This window comes from Onychomys torridus, chromosome 8 (genome assembly GCF_903995425.1).
Source record: "Onychomys torridus chromosome 8, mOncTor1.1, whole genome shotgun sequence".
Taxonomy (NCBI): domain Eukaryota; kingdom Metazoa; phylum Chordata; class Mammalia; order Rodentia; family Cricetidae; genus Onychomys; species Onychomys torridus.
The window spans coordinates 18,199,939-18,215,473 of NC_050450.1; the positions used below are offsets into that span (position 1 = coordinate 18,199,939).

General features: G+C 56.0%; 5 protein-coding genes across 22 annotated transcripts in view; 3 read left to right on the forward strand and 2 right to left on the reverse strand.

The window, feature by feature from the left end:
* Nucleotides 1-89: 89 nt before the first annotated feature.
* On the forward strand, nucleotides 90-5,951 carry Spsb3 (splA/ryanodine receptor domain and SOCS box containing 3). Its single transcript, XM_036197874.1, is given in 9 exon segments — nucleotides 90-176; nucleotides 178-209; nucleotides 211-526; nucleotides 1,250-1,387; nucleotides 4,061-4,238; nucleotides 4,343-4,530; nucleotides 4,608-4,710; nucleotides 4,785-4,910; nucleotides 5,164-5,951. Coding segments are annotated over 9 exon segments (1,497 nt in total). The 5' UTR covers nucleotides 90-104; the 3' UTR covers nucleotides 5,508-5,951.
* On the reverse strand, nucleotides 4,823-9,216 carry Eme2 (essential meiotic structure-specific endonuclease subunit 2). Of its 2 annotated transcripts, XM_036197875.1 has the most exons (8): nucleotides 8,912-9,216; nucleotides 8,668-8,804; nucleotides 8,181-8,273; nucleotides 7,407-7,498; nucleotides 7,164-7,257; nucleotides 6,899-7,014; nucleotides 6,615-6,804; nucleotides 4,823-6,539 (listed from the first exon to the last, which is right to left on the reverse strand). In XM_036197875.1, the coding sequence occupies exons 1-8, from the start codon at nucleotides 9,156-9,158 to the stop codon at nucleotides 6,369-6,371; spliced, it is 1,140 nt and encodes a 379-aa protein (XP_036053768.1). In that variant the 5' UTR covers nucleotides 9,159-9,216; the 3' UTR covers nucleotides 4,823-6,368. The 2 variants fall into 2 exon arrangements, with proteins under 2 accessions (XP_036053768.1, XP_036053769.1); XM_036197876.1 differs by lacking the exons at nucleotides 6,899-7,014; nucleotides 7,164-7,257.
* On the forward strand, nucleotides 9,216-10,390 carry Mrps34 (mitochondrial ribosomal protein S34). The gene is made up of 3 exons (XM_036197878.1): nucleotides 9,216-9,595; nucleotides 9,771-9,813; nucleotides 9,896-10,390. Exons 1-3 carry the CDS (start codon nucleotides 9,275-9,277, stop codon nucleotides 10,186-10,188), a joined length of 657 nt encoding a protein of 218 aa, XP_036053771.1. The 5' UTR covers nucleotides 9,216-9,274; the 3' UTR covers nucleotides 10,189-10,390.
* Nucleotides 10,391-10,561: 171 nt separating this feature from the next.
* Nme3 (NME/NM23 nucleoside diphosphate kinase 3) lies at nucleotides 10,562-11,609 on the forward strand. 2 transcript variants are annotated; one of them, XM_036197880.1, is made up of 5 exons: nucleotides 10,562-10,656; nucleotides 10,767-10,861; nucleotides 10,954-11,055; nucleotides 11,129-11,241; nucleotides 11,315-11,609. In XM_036197880.1, the coding sequence occupies exons 1-5, from the start codon at nucleotides 10,611-10,613 to the stop codon at nucleotides 11,430-11,432; spliced, it is 474 nt and encodes a 157-aa protein (XP_036053773.1). In that variant the 5' UTR covers nucleotides 10,562-10,610; the 3' UTR covers nucleotides 11,433-11,609. The 2 variants fall into 2 exon arrangements, with proteins under 2 accessions (XP_036053773.1, XP_036053772.1); XM_036197879.1 differs by having other exon boundaries at nucleotides 10,568-10,656; nucleotides 10,731-10,861.
* Nucleotides 11,608-15,535, reverse strand: part of Mapk8ip3 (mitogen-activated protein kinase 8 interacting protein 3) — a 41,774-nt gene continuing 37,846 nt past the window's right edge. For 14 of the 16 annotated variants that reach the window (XM_036197870.1, XM_036197864.1, XM_036197861.1 and 11 more), the window contains 10 exons: nucleotides 15,315-15,434; nucleotides 15,141-15,221; nucleotides 14,991-15,058; nucleotides 14,661-14,809; nucleotides 14,324-14,495; nucleotides 13,975-14,088; nucleotides 13,809-13,847; nucleotides 13,509-13,688; nucleotides 13,258-13,407; nucleotides 11,613-13,185 (listed from right to left, as the gene is read on the reverse strand). In XM_036197870.1, coding sequence (XP_036053763.1) covers nucleotides 13,064-13,185; nucleotides 13,258-13,407; nucleotides 13,509-13,688; nucleotides 13,809-13,847; nucleotides 13,975-14,088; nucleotides 14,324-14,495; nucleotides 14,661-14,809; nucleotides 14,991-15,058; nucleotides 15,141-15,221; nucleotides 15,315-15,434 — 1,195 coding nt within the window. In that variant the 3' untranslated portion in view covers nucleotides 11,613-13,063. Of the gene's footprint in view, nucleotides 13,186-13,257; nucleotides 13,408-13,508; nucleotides 13,689-13,808; nucleotides 13,848-13,974; nucleotides 14,089-14,323; nucleotides 14,496-14,660; nucleotides 14,810-14,990; nucleotides 15,059-15,140; nucleotides 15,222-15,314; nucleotides 15,435-15,535 lie in introns of all 16 variants that reach the window. The other 2 variants (XM_036197865.1, XM_036197860.1) reach the window with 1 other exon arrangement.

Consider the following 15,535-nt stretch of genomic DNA (forward strand, 5'->3'; position numbering starts at 1 on the left):
GTTGAGGATTGACAGGTCGTACCAGCCTCTCGACAGCAGTCTTGTCTCGCGAGACCCGCCCCCGCGCGAAGCCGCCGGAGAGCCCGCCTTCGGCTGCCGGGCCAATGCAGTGCGGGGGCGGGGATTGTTTGCGTCGCGGCCGGAACGGAAAGTGGGTCAGCGCCCGCGGAGCGAGCGCGTTGGCCGCAGGTGAGCCGCGCCGGCCCGGCCAGGCCCGGCGCGCGGCGCGCTGACCTTGCAGGCGGTCAAACCGGCCACCTTTTGTTCCCCGGCGGTGGCGTTCGGGTTTCTGGGCGGGGACCTCGGAGCCAGGCGCCAGCAGCATCGCCGTAGCGAGATCCGCGAGCCTCTGGCGAGGGAAGCAACCTCTGGCCCCGCGGAGGCCGAGCGCGGCCGCGTCCCGGGACGTCTCCGGTTCATTCATTGGGTTCCTACTGTGTGCTCCTGTGCGGCGCTCAGCCAGCCCAACTGCTGTGGAGTGCTGGGCGCGGCCGCGCTCGGCCCCTTTGTGGGTGGCCGGGGCGAGGTAGGGTAGTGCAGTGGGTCTGCAGGGGACGGGAGGCAACTAGGACAGAGCCAACTATTAGACCCAGACAGTCCACTCGGGAGAGGAGATCCAGCCCTCCCAGAGCCTTGCGTTTTGTCCTAAGAACGACGTCAAGGCCCGAGTAGAGTTTGAGGATGTTACCAAAGACGGAACTGGGTTTGTAGTGTGGAGCGGGATGGGTAAGAGGGAGTTGTGTGGTGCAGGAAGCAGTGGGTCTCCAGCGACAAGGAGGAACCACTTAAGGTGTGTTGGAAGAAGGGGTGTCAGGAGTGGATGACAGCTGTGTTTCTGGCATGAGGAACTGGATGCTGGGGATGCCATTTGCCAAAGTGGACAGCGGAGGAGGAGCAATTTAAGTGTCATATGCCTGAGGGGCAGCAGCTCCTGAACGGAATGCAGAGATGGGCTGGGGCAGGTCCAGAGTCATGGGTGTCTGGGTTGCCTTTCACACCATCGCCCTGGGCTTGATTGAGGTACTCAGATACTGGAGCCAGGTATGAGCTTGTTGGAGTTCCTGGAGCCCAGGCTCAGTGTCCAGGACCCCGGAGTCCTCATCTTTTGGTGGGTCTGTGGCCTAGCCTGCCAGGTGGCCCAGAAATGCCAGGGGACAGAGTTGTGGGGTGTGGGTATGGGCCTTATTTGGGTATTCTGGCACATTATGTGTCTGTAAGGCTTACAGTTATGTTTTTTTTTTTTCCCCAGGTCCTCTCCACTATGGCCCGGCGTCCTCGGAGTAGCAGGGCATGGCACTTTGTTCTGAGTGCAGCCCGCCGAGACACAGATGCCCGAACCGTGGCTTTGGCAGGCACCACTAACTGGGGCTATGACTCTGATGGGCAGGTAGGTCCCAGTGGCAAGGTGGGGATGACCAGTGTATGGATAGGAGGTGAAAAAGGCGCCGAGGCAGGTATATCATGCTTAGAAGGAAGGCTCTTTGGCCTGGTAAATAACATGTAGCCTGAGCGTGACAGAGACTCAAGACTGCCAGGGGTCCCCGCCCAGGGAGTGTAAATCCTGGACAGTGCTGGTCAGTGTAAAACATGCTGTTCATCAGCCCTGCCAATTTCCAGAATAGCTGCTTTTGCCAACTTGGTACCTACCTTCTAGATATTTTTGTTTGTTTATTATTATTATTATTATTGTGTACCAGTTAAAGGGTAGATTATCAGGAGACTTTCTTTTTCCTTTGTGGGGTTTGTTCTCTTTCCGCCTTTATTTGGGATCCGGGGATTAAACTTAGGTTGTCCTTGATGTGCAGTAGCAAGGACACACATGCTGAACCATCTTGATGGCCTTGGATGTTTCTTTTGCTACACAAATGTTCACTTTATATTCATGTGTGTAAATACTCACTTCATCTGTTGTGCATAAAAGGATCTGTGAAAATTTTTCCTTCTTTGAGTCAGGGTCTCTGTGTAGCCCTGGCTAACCTGGAACTAGACCAAGCTATCCTTGAATTCAGAGATCTACCTGCCTCTGCTTCCCAAGTGCTGAGATCAAAGGCATGTGCCACCATGCCCAGCTTTTTTATTTTAAAAATAGTCTCAGGTTGGGGATTTAAGGCCCTGGGTTAGATCCTCAGCTCAAAAAAGAAAAGAAAAGAAAAAGAATTAGTCTCACACTGTAACACAGGCTGCTGGCCCTGGACTTGAGGCGGTTTATTTATTGTGTGGGCAGGACTTAGTTCTCCCCCTCTACTATGTGGTAAACTCAGGTCATCAACAAACACACCTTTAGAAAATTTTAAATCTATAAGTTCAGATTTCCAATAGTTGGTTGGTTGTAGATTCTGAGCACACAGGGAGGCCCGGGAATGTAGGGCACAGGGTAGATACCAGCTTAAGGCACCTGACTAGGCTCTTGATTTGTCTTGCTATACTGGACTGGTATTCTTGCTCTGCCCTGTATTGCCTCTGCTCTGATGTCATAGCTTCCTGCAACAGAGTCCCTTCCAGAAGCCCATGGGATCACCAGGTTGTGAGGAAAACTTGGAAGCCACAGATTTACTGACTTGGTCCCTGTTGTTCTTAGAGGCCTCTGAGCTTGAGGGGTCAGCCCAAACTTTCAGATACACCCAATGACAGTGAACCCTGGAACAACCTCTGTGCCCATACCTGCCTCACAGTCATCACTGAGGGATGGAAGCAGCGATGCCCACATGCCTGTGATGAGTTCACTGTGCCATGTAGTCAGATGGCAGTTAGTTCCTGGTGTCCCTGGTCCCTCCCTCCTGTCCACGGTGATTGACCTTATACCCTGACTCCTGATTCAGTGGATTTGCCTTGGCTTTAGAGGATCTCATCTTTGCCAATGGATACAAGGTCTGCTCTATCTGGGGCATAAGCCTTTCCTTCAGGCAGGATAGCTGTTGTGGTTGTCTTCTGAGGGGCCTAAGTTCACCTTGGTTGACAAAACATCCTGTGTCTGGCTCCTTGTAGAATTACTACTCCCCTATTCCAGCACACAGGGCCTGGAGTTGGAGGTCAGTTTCCAGTCTCCCCTGAGCTGTCTATTGCTGGCCACTTCCTCACCTGCTCATGGTACTGTACAACCACCATGATGGTTCTTGGGACTTGGTGTGCGGTTTAGGGCCCTCCCCAAGGAGCTGGTGATACTGCAGAGGAGCAGAGAGCAGGACAGTGGAGAGCCTGAATATTGTGAAAAGAATATGGGAGTGAAAGGTCTGGTCTGAGCACCTCTTATTGGCTGAATGCTCCCATCTAGAGAATGCAGTGATCATCTGGTGCTCTGCTCGTAAGAGGTGGGCTGTGTCCATATAGATGGTAGAACTGATGTGGTGGTGGTGGTCTGCTTAGGTTATAGAAAGTTCATGGACTGCATGGGGCATGCCAGGGCCAGACAGCTCAAGGAGGCGGAGGCCAAAGCTTCAGGACTGCCAAGCTACCTAGCCTATCATCAAAACAGGGATCCAAGGGCCTGCAGAGGACCTGAATAGGAACAGTATTAGTAGCTGGAACTTGACCAGCCCAGCTTTGTCTACACCTCCACCAGGCTTCAAGGACTGTACCTTAGGAGGAGTGAGCTGCAGCTGGGACTTGAAGCAGCTCCAATAGCCCATGAGGGTAAATTAAGTACCCAGCATGGAGTGGGAGCACACACTAAGGCTTCGATCTGAGGCTGTGAGGAGCCGGATGCCAGACCTTGCTGACAGTACCAGCCCCATGATTTAGGAGAACTTGTGCTGCTCAGAGAAGGCAGGAGTTGGGTGCTAGAGGGGCCCATCTCAGTGGGCTGTGGCAGACTGAGTCTCAGAGGTCCATTGAGAAGCCATGTGAGAAGCTATCTCCCCCACCCCCAACACACACACCCGGGCCACTGCCTCATTTCGCTCTACTGTGGAAGGCATAGAAGTCCAGCTTGAGCACTGAGTTGCTTAAGCTGTACACTGGAGAACCACAGGTGTCAAGATTCCATGATGGCTCTGAGAAGGGGTCAGGCAGCCTGGCAGTGGAAAAACTGCCATAAGTAGAATCATCTACCCTTCCCTCCCAGCACAGCGACTCAGACTCTGACCCTGAGTACTCTTCCCTGCCACCATCCATCCCCAGTGCCGTGCCTGTGACAGGAGAGTCCTTCTGTGACTGTGAGGGCCAGAATGAGGCTGCCTTCTGCAACAGTCTCCACACAACACACCGTGGCAAGGACTGCCGATGTGGTGAGGAGGACGAGGGTGAGTACTGTCACCAGAGCCTCTGGAGCGCTGGGGATTTCTCTGGGACCAGCAAGGTACCGCTTTGCTCCAGCCCTGCCTAGTTTGGGCCCTCTGTCTTACAGATTTTGATTGGGTCTGGGATGACCTGAACAAGTCTTCAGCCACCTTGCTGAGCTGTGATAACCGCAAGGTCAGCTTTCACATGGAGTATAGCTGTGGCACTGCAGCCATCCGGGGCACTAAGGAGCTAGGGGATGGCCAACATTTCTGGGAAATCAAGATGACCTCTCCTGTGTATGGCACTGACATGGTAAATGCCAGGCAAGAGGGTAGCTGCCATGGGCCCTGCCCCTAGGCACCTAACTAGCCTAGCCCCACTGTTTGCAGATGGTGGGCATTGGGACATCAGATGTAGACCTGGACAAGTATCACCACACATTCTGCAGCCTGCTTGGCAGGGATGAAGACAGCTGGGGCCTCTCCTACACTGGTGGGTGTTGCCTGGGTTGTGGGTGGGGCTAGCAGTGCCACAGACCTCCCAGGCTTACCCATCTACTGCTCCAGGACTCCTCCATCACAAAGGGGACAAGACAAGCTTCTCGTCACGCTTCGGCCAGGGCTCTATTATTGGCGTACACTTGGACACCTGGCATGGGACACTGACCTTCTTCAAGAACAGGAAGTGCATAGGTGAGAGTCCTTCCTGACCAGGTCTCAGCCTGACCCTGGAGACCAGAGTTGGAAGCCTATAGCGTGGGGTCAGGCAGTCTGTGATCTGAGGCTCTCAAGGGTGGACAGGGCTTAAGCCCAGGTAGGGTTAGCAGGCCAGAGGTGAGTCTGTCTTCTGTGTTCAGAGTGGCATGAGCTGTCCACCATGGTGCAGTATGGGAGGAGCTTCCTGGCTCCTGATCTACATGGCACTCAGGCTGAGTCTTCTTTCCAGGAGTGGCTGCCACTCGGCTGCAAAACAGAAGGTTCTACCCGATGGTGTGCTCCACAGCTGCCAAGAGCAGTATGAAAGTCATCCGCTCCTGTGCCAGCTCCACCTCCCTGCAATACCTGTGTTGCTATCGCCTGCGCCAGCTGCGGCCAAACTCGGGGGATACCCTGGAGGGCCTTCCCTTGCCACCTGGACTCAAGCAAGTGCTGCATGACAAGCTGGGCTGGGTCCTGAGCATGAACTGCAGCCGCCTGAAGTCCCCTGTACCTGCTTCGGGCACAGCCACAGCTGGTGCCGAGAGCCCTGAGGCCAGGCCCTGTCAGAGGAAGCGCTGCAGAAGAAGCTGACTTCTCCAGCTGGGTGCAACTACCTTATTCTGTCCCTTCCAACACTGCAGGAGGGGGAAGAGCTGAGATCTGTCTAGGCTTGTCCCCATCTCCCTGAAGCCAGGACAGCCTCTGTTGGCCAGGAGTGTGGAGGCCATTCTACCGCATGTGCTGGTGGTGGGTGGGGAAGGAGCACTCCTGTCTGCTTGAGTTGCCATGTATCTTGGAAACAGCAGCTCGAACACTCCTGGACCTAGATTACAAGCTTGGGATACTTACTCAGAGTGGAACATGGACAGCCAGGGAGGAGGAGATGGGCTGTCCCAACTCACAGGGCCTTGGGGTTTTCCTGACTTGCAACTGCATGCTGTCAGCTCCTGCCCGTTACAAAGATGGTGCCCTGTGAAGGGTTTTTGTCTCATTCCCATAGGCTATAACATTAAAAGAGTCCTCAATAAGGCCTGAGCTGCCTGTGCCTATGGTTTACCTTCCACTGTGTCTGTCTGTCCAGCAGCTTGGATCTCTCCTCCTGAGGGTGTACCCTAAGCTTCCAGATAGCAATGAAATTGGGAATTGCCCAACTGGGTACTCGGCCCTGCAACTAGTATCCAGGACAAACGCACGTTGAAGCCCCAGTCACCTCAGGGCCCTTGCTGCCTACTACCTTCCAGACTCTTCTCTTCATCCCAGCTTCCCTTACCCCCTCACCTCCCACGATGCTTCCATTTGACCCGGGAATAATAGTCTACCCCATACTGAAAAAAGTATCGTGGCTGGGCCTAAACCTTGCCTGCCTCTCAGAGTGACTTAGTCAGTCTCTTGGGCAGGTTTGTCCTACTCTGCTGATGGGCAGGAGGCAGCCCAAGGATGTCACAGGTGTGGTCAAGAGCTCAGGTCCAGCAGAAGGTCGGGGTTAGTGGTAGTCAAGAAGATACAGATTCGGCGTGAGATGTCTGGCCCCACCCTGCGGGGCTGCCTGCCTCTCTGCACCTTCACAGGGAGGTCAGCTAGGAGACTCAGGCGCTCCTGCTCTGTGCTGCAGTCCAGTAGAGCCTAGAGTGGGTACAGGTGTGAGTAGGTGAGCCTTAGGTCCTAGTCCTGGGGAGGGGGGAGACTTGGGGGACTCACCTGTTGCAGAAGGCGGGGGGAGGGGAAGGCAGTGACAACAGCATCAGCCACAGCTGGGCTGACCCGGTTGAACTGTCTGATTTGCCGCCACCACACTCCTCCGAGCCCAGAGCCATTTTTGGTCACTTGCTGGCCTGAGGCCCAGTGCCCTGCTGAGCAGAAGGGAAAGGCCCAGGAGTCCCGGCACTGCCTGAAATGAGAGGGGAACCAAGACACAGGCCTTGAGAACTTCGTCTGTGCCTCCAGTTCTATTCCCCTCACACAGTCCCTGCAGGGGTACATACTTGGAGGGGCGCTGGGAGAGGGCCTTGGTGAAGGCGCATACATACTGACTCAGCTCCCACCATGAGGCCACCAGCAGCACATCCAGGTTTGCACGGAGCTGAAGCAGCACCAGGGCCTGGGCAGTGAGAGTGGGTATGAGCTGGATGGCCTCTAAGGAATGCCAACCCAGTTGTGCTGGGAACCGAGCCCAACTCTGACAGGCCCAAGTCAGCAGGCCAAGTGCAGGGACCAAGGCCAGCCATTAACAACTCGGGCAGCCCTCACCTCCTCCACCTCTGGCCAGCTGATGGCCACCTCGGCATGAGCTTCCCTTGACTTCTGTAGCTGCCATGTCTTCTGAGAACTGGGCTGGTGAGACCTGAACAGAGGGGACCTTTGGGCTGCCAAGTCTCCTGCTTCTGCAGGGCCCACCCAGGGCAAGTGGGGCCAGCTGTGACACAGTAGCCCCTAGAGGCAATCCCATTTTTCCCATTCAAGCCAACCCTACTGGTTTAGGGAGAGTGGTACCACAGGTATGCATCCAGTCCAATGACAGCCAGGTGGGAACGGATGGGACTGTTGGAAGAAAGCCAGGGCATGGAGCAAGGTGGGCCTGTGATCTGAAAGCAAGAACAGCCACATATCTGTTCACAGGCCCACAGCCACCAGTATGGCCAGTTTCCAGATGGAAGAGGAACTGGCTGAAGCTGACAGGTCCTATCTGTTCTCTGGGAATTGGCTCTCCTTCCTTAAGGCCCAGCATTACACAGGCACACTCCAGGTTTTGGTGTAGAAGTGAGCCAGCCCCCTTGCTTCCGGTCCACTTCTACACCCAGCAGGTGCTTGACAAATGTTGGCCCGTGGACACCAGCACCCACAAAGAGTTTAGCAGAATTGTGCTCCAGGCAAATATAAGGCATTGTTTCCTGCTGTGGGATGTTCTGTATGTTCAATGTGTTGCTCTGATTGGTTAATAAAAAAAACACTGATTGGCCAGTAGCCCTTCCTTGAGTCCAGGGACCATGAGCAGCCAAGTGAGGGATTATCAGCCATTGTAGGCAGATCCCACAGCCAGCTCTTAATGGACACCACTAGCCAGAACTCTAGGCTCTTCCTTTACCCCGGACCAGTCTGTAGCCCAGTTCACCATTCTCAGTTCTCCCAAAGGCCCTTCCATGCTCTTGTGTCTAGAGCACTCAGCAGATTTCCTCAATTACCCTCAACACCTCTATGGTAGCTCCAGCCCATCCCAGACTGGGGAACCAGTCATACAAGACAAATGATAGGTCTTTTCCTAAGTACCTGGGTCAGCTGCATAGCACTCTGAAGAAACTCCTGGGGTTCTAGCAGCAGCAACTGTTCCTGCTCATTCTCAGCCCACGCCTCCAGAGGTACCTGTAGGGGACATCACCGGCCCTGCTAACCACCTGTGTGGACCCAAGGCTTTCCCCGCTGCTGCCCAGACACCAAGCACTGTCAATAACTCTCCAGCTTTCCACACAGTGAAGTTCTGGCCTGCCAGGACTGCTCCCTAGAAGTCTCAGAGTACGAAACTAGCCCAACTCCATGAACAGCAGTAACCCCAACCCCATGCTCATTGCCAACAGGAGGTTCTGGCAGCAGTTGAGTTCAGGTTTCTTGTGTTAAGAAATGAGACTTGAGCATCCTTCAGCTTTTAGGTTACTCCTGTGCAAGGTAAGAAAGAGGAATGCAGCTACTTCACTAGCCAGAGGCAGAAGTGAAACCTGAAATAAGTCTGGAACTAGGCTGGTGATAGGGAGACACTCACACGGCTGGGGGCTGGATCGGGCCTCACAACGCTCCATTGCAGGCTGCGGGACTGGTGCTGCGGCTCGATGCGGCATTCACAGCCTAGCTTGCCCAGCGCCTCCATCAGGATGTCGGAGCCTGCATATTCCAGGACAGCTGGGCCCGGCAGGCCACAGCTCGGTCATTCTACCTCTCCCGTGAGAGCTTATGGGTGACAGGTGGCCAGCCCCAAGCTCCCAGCCTTCCCGCCCCCAGCCCCGCACCTGGGTCCACGCACACCGCCAGACGACTCAGGACCTGATCCGCACGTAACGCCTTGGCCGCCGCCCTGTGTTCTCTTACTGTACTCGAGGTTTGCGTGCCGACTTCCCTGGAGGCGGCCCCTTCGCCGTCTGAGTCGGAGATCTCCCAGGTTTGAGGTCGCCGCTGACCCAGGCCCCGGCCCCGGCCCCGACCTCGGCCGCGGCCACGACGCGGGCTCTTAGCTCTCCTAGGTTCTACGTCTGCCATAGCCCACTCCTCCTACAGCTTCCGGGTGTAGCCGGATGCTTTTGTACAGGACACCGGCCGCTTCCGGATCGGACAGCTCTAGAAGCGTAGGTTTCCGGTGGTGTAAGGGCACAGGCATGGCGCGCAAGAAAGTGAGACCCCGGCTAATCGCCGAGCTGGCCCGCCGCGTGCGCGCCTTGCGCGAGCAGCGGAACCAGCCGCGAGACTCGCAGCTCTACGCCCTAGACTACGAGACTCTGACCCGGCCACATTCGGGTCGCCGGCTGCCGGTGCGCGCCTGGGCCGACGTGCGCCGTGAGAGCCGCCTCCTACAGTTGCTCGCCCGCCTCCCGTTGTTCGGCCTGGGCCGTCTGGTCACCCGCAAGTCCTGGCTGTGGCAGCACGACGAGCCATGCTACTGGCGCCTCACGCGTGTGAGGCCCGACTACACGGCGCAGGTGCGCTCTCTCCCCATGCTGCCCGTTCTTGCCTACACTTTCTTCATCTTGCCCACCTAGGACCATACCGGCTGGTTCTACCCACCCTGAACCACCTGGGCCTGTATGTCTCCCTTACCCACGTAACTTAGTCTCAAGGGGCTCTATGTTGACAGTTCCCCCTCTTGTTCTGCAGAACTTGGACCACGGGAGGGCCTGGGGCATCCTGACCTTCAAAGGTAAGGCTGGGTGCTTGTTGGAGCCGATGATGGTTCGCAGATTATCCAGCCAGCAGGCAGTCAGCTTGTCTTCTTTCCCCAGGGAAGAGTGAGGATAAGGCTCGGGAAATCGAGCAAGTCATGTACCACGACTGGCGGTTGGTACCCAAGCACGAAGAGGAGGCCTTCACTGCATTCACTGCGAAACCAGAGGACGAATTGAACCGTGTCCCCTACCCCCCTCTGCTGCGAGCCATGATCCTCGCTGAACGACAGAAAAACGGGGATACCAGCGTCCAGGAGCCGCTCCTGAACCTGGAGAGGACTCGGGTGCATCCCTGGGACTACCCTGCAAAACAGGAGACCAAAGGGAAGGCCAAGGGCACCCCAGTCTAACTGCCAGAACGGGGCAGAGAAGTCATGTGAGTCATTTAATGAACAAGTATCTTTGACTGTGCCAGACCTCCCTTTTGGTGGAGAGTTTGACCCCACAGCCCTGACACACCTGCGAATGAATCGATGGGGCAGTTGACAGGCTGTCATTTTCAGGCGGCCTCTTGCTCATACCTCGGTCTGGAAATAAACGCACTAAGTGGCCTGTGTTGTGTTTTCATTACGTGGGTACCATATACCATAGTACGGGGGAGGGAAGGCGGCGGTCCGCAGCAGGGCGCCTGGTGCTCCAGTACCCTCCTGCAGGTCTTAGGCCCTGTGGCTGCATCCTGGGCTCAAATGTGCTAGGACTGCCGAGCCCGCGCCCAAAGGTCCTTTAAGGGAGGCCCCGCCCCCTCGCCGCCTGGTCCGCCCCATCGGCCGCCATGATCTGCCTGGTGCTGACCATCTTCGCCAACCTCTTTCCGGCAGGTGAGCTCCAGGGCGGGCTGGGGCCGGGCTGGGGGCAGCGCGGTGGGGCATGCCTTCAGCCAGTACTCCCACAGCTTACAGCGGCGTGAACGAGCGCACGTTCTTGGCAGTGAAGCCCGATGGCGTGCAGCGGCGGCTGGTGGGTGAGATCGTGCGTCGCTTTGAGAGGAAGGGCTTCAAGCTGGTGGCACTAAAGCTAGTGCAGGTATGGGCGCACAAATGAGCTGGTGGGCCCAGGGAGAGAATCGGGCGGGTCTAAAGTTGGGGCCCTGGTACTGGTAGCCATCCCTCCCCTAGGCATCAGAAGAGCTGCTGCGAGAGCATTATGCCGAGCTTAGCGAGAGACCCTTCTACAGCCGACTAGTTAAATATATGAGCTCTGGTCCTGTGGTGGCCATGGTGAGTTTCGGTGACCTGCAAGGGGAGGGTGAGGCCTTGGGAGCTCTTATCGCGCTGACAGTAGCCCCTGCAGGTGTGGCAAGGACTGGACGTAGTACGTGCTTCGCGGGCCCTCATAGGGGCCACTGACCCAGGGGACGCCATGCCTGGCACCATCCGTGGGGATTTCTGCGTGGAGGTTGGCAAGTAAGTCCTACCAAACTCCCTAGCCAACCACCCCTCACCCTTCCTCTGCTGCTCACTCGCGATTTCCACACAGGAATGTAATTCATGGCAGTGACTCGGTGGAAAGTGCTCACAGAGAGATTGCACTTTGGTTCGGTGAGGATGAGCTTCTGTGCTGGGAGGACAGCTCCGGGCACTGGCTCTACGAGTAGATGCTACAGAACTCAGCATTACCACCCTGGAGGTTGTTGGTCTTCTGCAGTCCTCACAGAGCTCAGCAGCAGTGATAGTGCTGTGGGTGCAGGTCCACCCGACCCAGTCTGTCCAGGGACAGCTACTCCCACACCCCTCCCTTTTCTTTTCATAATAAACTGCAGAAAACCCTTGTGCACTGGTGTTTCAAGACAAAAGTAGTGTTAAGACATTTATTACATACAGAGCAGATATGTGAGTTCACTTGCAAGGCCAAAGCCTGAGGAGAGTTGCACTGGCCCCTTCCTCCAGCTGCACCCACCCAGCTAACCCCAGTCACTTCACACTCCTGTGGGAACAGACAAGGGACATACATCACAGTGGAGAGGTGGCAGGATGGTAGGGAGAAGCCTGCAGCTGCACATTGCTGCAGCTTGTTGTGGCCAGATGGGTTCAGGGGCAATGCCCCCGGATCTGTGCTTCTCTGGTGGGGAAAGGGCAATAGAGGCCAGCTGACTCTGATCAATGCCCCTGGAAGAGTAAGACCAGGGCCAGGGCAGCACCTGCCTCCACACACTGTGCCCATCCTGGCCAGTTCTCAGCTCTTCTGGCCTCTGTCTGGTAGCCTCTTGTTAGTTGCTCTCCAAGGGAGCAGGCCACAGCTGGCAACCCTAGGCACTTAGTACGTGTCCGGGAGCTGGGCTCCTTGGAGCCCTGTGCAAGAGGCAGGCCCTGGGAGCACACCATCCTCCATTAACCTGAGGCTGAGCCTGCATCCTAGGACTGACTCTGGGGACACCAGGGACACCCTTCTTCCTGAGGCCTGTGCCTGCCCTGGCAGCCTGAGAAATTCTACCCTTGGGACTTCTGGGATGGGCAGGGCACTAGGATCTTGCTCCTCCAAGGTGAATTTTGTGCCTAGGAAGAGCCTAGAGGACACTGGTCCGTGAGGGCTGAACAATCTTGGGATTCCTCGGGTTAATGGGTATTTGTCATCTTTTGAAGCAGCTGCCCCAGGGAGGGTGGCCCTGAGCTTTCAAGCCATGTTCCCAGGTAAGACCCAGGCTGGGGGCCAAGGGAATTTAAGTTTGGAGATGGGAAAAGCCCAGAGAAGGCTGGCTGAGGTCCAGGAATCTAGACAATCCTAGCCTTGCTTCTGGGCAGAGGACAGTGGCCAGGCCTGGGTCCCTCGGGGAGAGCAAGGGTTTGGGACTCAGGAACCCCTTCCTCAGGGCTGCATGCAAAGCAAGTAGACTTGGGGAAGACTCGGCAGTATGAGGCTCTTGCTCCTGCCAGGACTAAAAAGGCCTGAGTGGAGCTAGGGCCACCTGTAGGGCTGCCCATAGCAATCTTGGTCCTGACTTGCCCTGAGGGGCCCCTGGGACTTCATTTGGGCTGGGTGTTGGCCAGGGCCAGGAGCTGTTGGAGAGAGCGTGTCCCAGAGGCTCTCTCCTCCCTCATGGGAATCTGCTCCTGCCTCACTCCCCATAACTCGCTTTACCCCTCTCTAACAGCTGGGGGCTGGACCTCAGGCAAAAGCTGCAAGTTGAGAGGTTAAAAGGGGATGGACGAACCTGACTGCCCCAGGGAACAGGCGAGGGGGCAGGCAGATAGGGTCCTATGTACAGTTGGCATCAGGCAGGGCAGGCTCTCATTCAGGGGTGTAGGACACCTGCCACACAATGATGTGGCTACGCTCAGCCTTGGACAACACGGGCTTCACCTGGTTCACATCCCCGGCACCTTCCTCGGTTTCATCATCCTCGCCGTCCCCTGGAGGATTGGCAGCCGTGAGGACTCCCACATGCCCACACCAGGCCCTACCTCTAGTTTGTGCCTACTTACCAATTCGGAAGTCAATGTAACCTTCACCACCACTCAGCACCAGTGCATTCTTCAACTTCTGGCCCTCAGAATCTGCAGCAGGCGCAGCAGGCGCAGGGCCCTCTGATGGGCTGTCTAGCACACTGCCATTGAGAGTGGCCAGCACATTTCCTGTCACAGGCAGAGGAATCTCAGGGCTGTAACCTCCTGAAAAGGTCACAGCTGTGCTACTGGAGCACAGTGGGCAAAGTGGGTTAAGATCATCTGTGTACCTGGCACAGAGACAAAGAATTTGACAGCATCGCGGTGCCCATGGAAGCAGAGCTGAGCCTGAGCCATGGAGCAGTAGGGGATGAAGCTACTGGCTGCCTTGTCACTGCTGTCGTCCCCATACACATGGATGATGCCCCCTGGGCGGGTCCCCTCCCCAGATGTTGGAGATGTCTTGTTGGCTGGAAAAACAGGGACAGGAGAATAGGACTACCTTATTTTCAGCAGGAAGCTGGAGACAGTGAATGCTGGGAGCATAGCAAATGCCCTAGACCACAAGGGGGCAAGTGCTGAGGACTTACCTCGGAGCCCTAAAAGCTGGCCTCGATGCAGGACCACAGCTGGGGAGGAGAGAGAAAGGAAGGCTGAGCTTGGCCAGAAAGGTGGCTCCCCAGCCCACCTACTCTGTGAACTCTTTAGTGCAGCTGCTGCTTTCTTGATAGGTGTCCTCTAGGGTTGGGAACTTACTCTCAGTCAGGGGGATGGAGATGACAACCCCGTTGCCAGTGCCCACCCACAGACGGTTGCCTGCAATGAGTAGGGCTGTGATGCGCACGAAGGAGAAGCCCAGCTTGCCGGTACCTGAGTGGGAACAGGAAGAGGGGTCAGTGCAGCCAGTGGTGGGTCCCAGGTGTTATGCATGGCACATCCCCTAACATAGCATTTTTATTTGACTTATATTGAGGCAGGCTCTTATGTAGCCCAAGATGGCCTCCAACTTGACTATGCACCTAAAGATGACCTTGAACTTCTGATCCTCCTACTTCAACCCCCAAGTGCTGGGATTATAGGCACATGCCCACTATGCCTGGCTCACCCAGCATCTTGCTAACATAGGGCTCAATGTCCACATCCTGCAGGTGCTGATGGGTGTGAGCATGGTAGAGTCGAAGGGTGGAATCCAAGCGAATAGAAACCCATACTCCGTCACCGATCCAGGCCAGCTGTCGCACCTGGCTTTCCCGCCTTGGATGGGCATCAAATGACTTCTGTTGGTTAATGGCAGCCAGTCAACAGGGGTGGGTAATGAAGAGGTAAGGGATGTGGGCTTGCTGTGATATGATACAGGGCCCACATTAATGACATACAGGCTATCCCAACCTCCAATCTGGCAGAAGCTTCTCCCAATCTGGACGCTATTAGCAAGCACTTGCCTCAATCTGCATTGTCTTGGGCTGGATGACGTGCACCTTATTCTTATAGCCACACCAGACTCGGTCGTCCACAACAGCCATGCAACGGATGGAGTGATGTGGGTGGCCCAGGTCCATCAGGTGGTAGTTGCTCAGGTCCCACTGGCCATCTAGAAAGAGCCCAGAACATTTGCTTAAGTCTGGCTAGGGTCTATCTCTGCTCACAGGGTCAGTGTGGAGGATCTATTGCCAGGCTCAGGATGAACCAATGGACCAATAGACCAATGGACCCAGGAACTCAGGAACCCAGGAATCCCTAGGCCTGCCTCTGCAAGAGCCACTAGGCCTTACCCTCGCCACGATGGAAGATAGCCAGGGTCCCATCTGCAAGAGCTACCAGCACACGGCCTTTGACATGCCTAGAATGGTAAGTCAGTGAGGTAGGCTGAGGCTGCTGGGCCCTTGGGTCCCTGATCCCACCCCTTAGTGGGGGCCACATACACCAGGCTCAGCACCGAGTCTTTTAGCTTGATGGAGTGCAGACACTTCTTCCAGTTGGCTACTGCTGAATGCACGTAGAGCCTGCAGGGTAAGGCAGGTGGGTAGAGTTTGCATGGTTCATTGAGCCCTCCCACCCCACCATGTCCCATGTCTTGTGTCTTTGGCTTTGCCTACCAGCCATTCTGAGCTCCTAGCCACATGGTAGGTGCAGCACTACTGGTGGTTGCTGATGGCTCCCCACTGGGCTCCACCTGAGGCTGTACAATGCTGCCATCGGGCTCTGGCCCACTCTCACTGCAAGAAGAACGGCAGCTGTAGCTGCAGTGTGGGTCACAGCAGCACATGCTTTGCTCCCTGCAGCCTCTGCCAGCCTCCCTTCCACTCATCTGATGCAA

What these genes read in the sequence shown, in the direction of transcription:
- Eme2 (XM_036197875.1), bottom strand. Translation starts at nt 9,158, where the DNA reads ATGGCAGACGTAGAACCTAGGAGAGCTAAGAGCCCGCGTCGTGGCCGC. An exon ending in CTCTCCCAGCGCCCCTCCAA is followed by an intron (nt 6,805 to 6,898) that starts GTATGTACCCCT and finishes CTCTCATTTCAG; the next exon opens with GCAGTGCCGGGACTCCTGGG. An exon ending in CCCCCCGCCTTCTGCAACAG is followed by an intron (nt 6,540 to 6,614) that starts GTGAGTCCCCCA and finishes TACCCACTCTAG; the next exon opens with GCTCTACTGGACTGCAGCAC.
- Mrps34 (XM_036197878.1), top strand. Translation starts at nt 9,275, where the DNA reads ATGGCGCGCAAGAAAGTGAGACCCCGGCTAATCGCCGAGCTGGCCCGC. An exon ending in GGCCCGACTACACGGCGCAG is followed by an intron (nt 9,596 to 9,770) that starts GTGCGCTCTCTC and finishes CTTGTTCTGCAG; the next exon opens with AACTTGGACCACGGGAGGGC. An exon ending in GGGCATCCTGACCTTCAAAG is followed by an intron (nt 9,814 to 9,895) that starts GTAAGGCTGGGT and finishes TTCTTTCCCCAG; the next exon opens with GGAAGAGTGAGGATAAGGCT.
- Nme3 (XM_036197879.1), top strand. Translation starts at nt 10,611, where the DNA reads ATGATCTGCCTGGTGCTGACCATCTTCGCCAACCTCTTTCCGGCAG. An exon ending in CGCCAACCTCTTTCCGGCAG is followed by an intron (nt 10,657 to 10,730) that starts GTGAGCTCCAGG and finishes GTACTCCCACAG; the next exon opens with CTTACAGCGGCGTGAACGAG. An exon ending in TGGCACTAAAGCTAGTGCAG is followed by an intron (nt 10,862 to 10,953) that starts GTATGGGCGCAC and finishes TCCCTCCCCTAG; the next exon opens with GCATCAGAAGAGCTGCTGCG.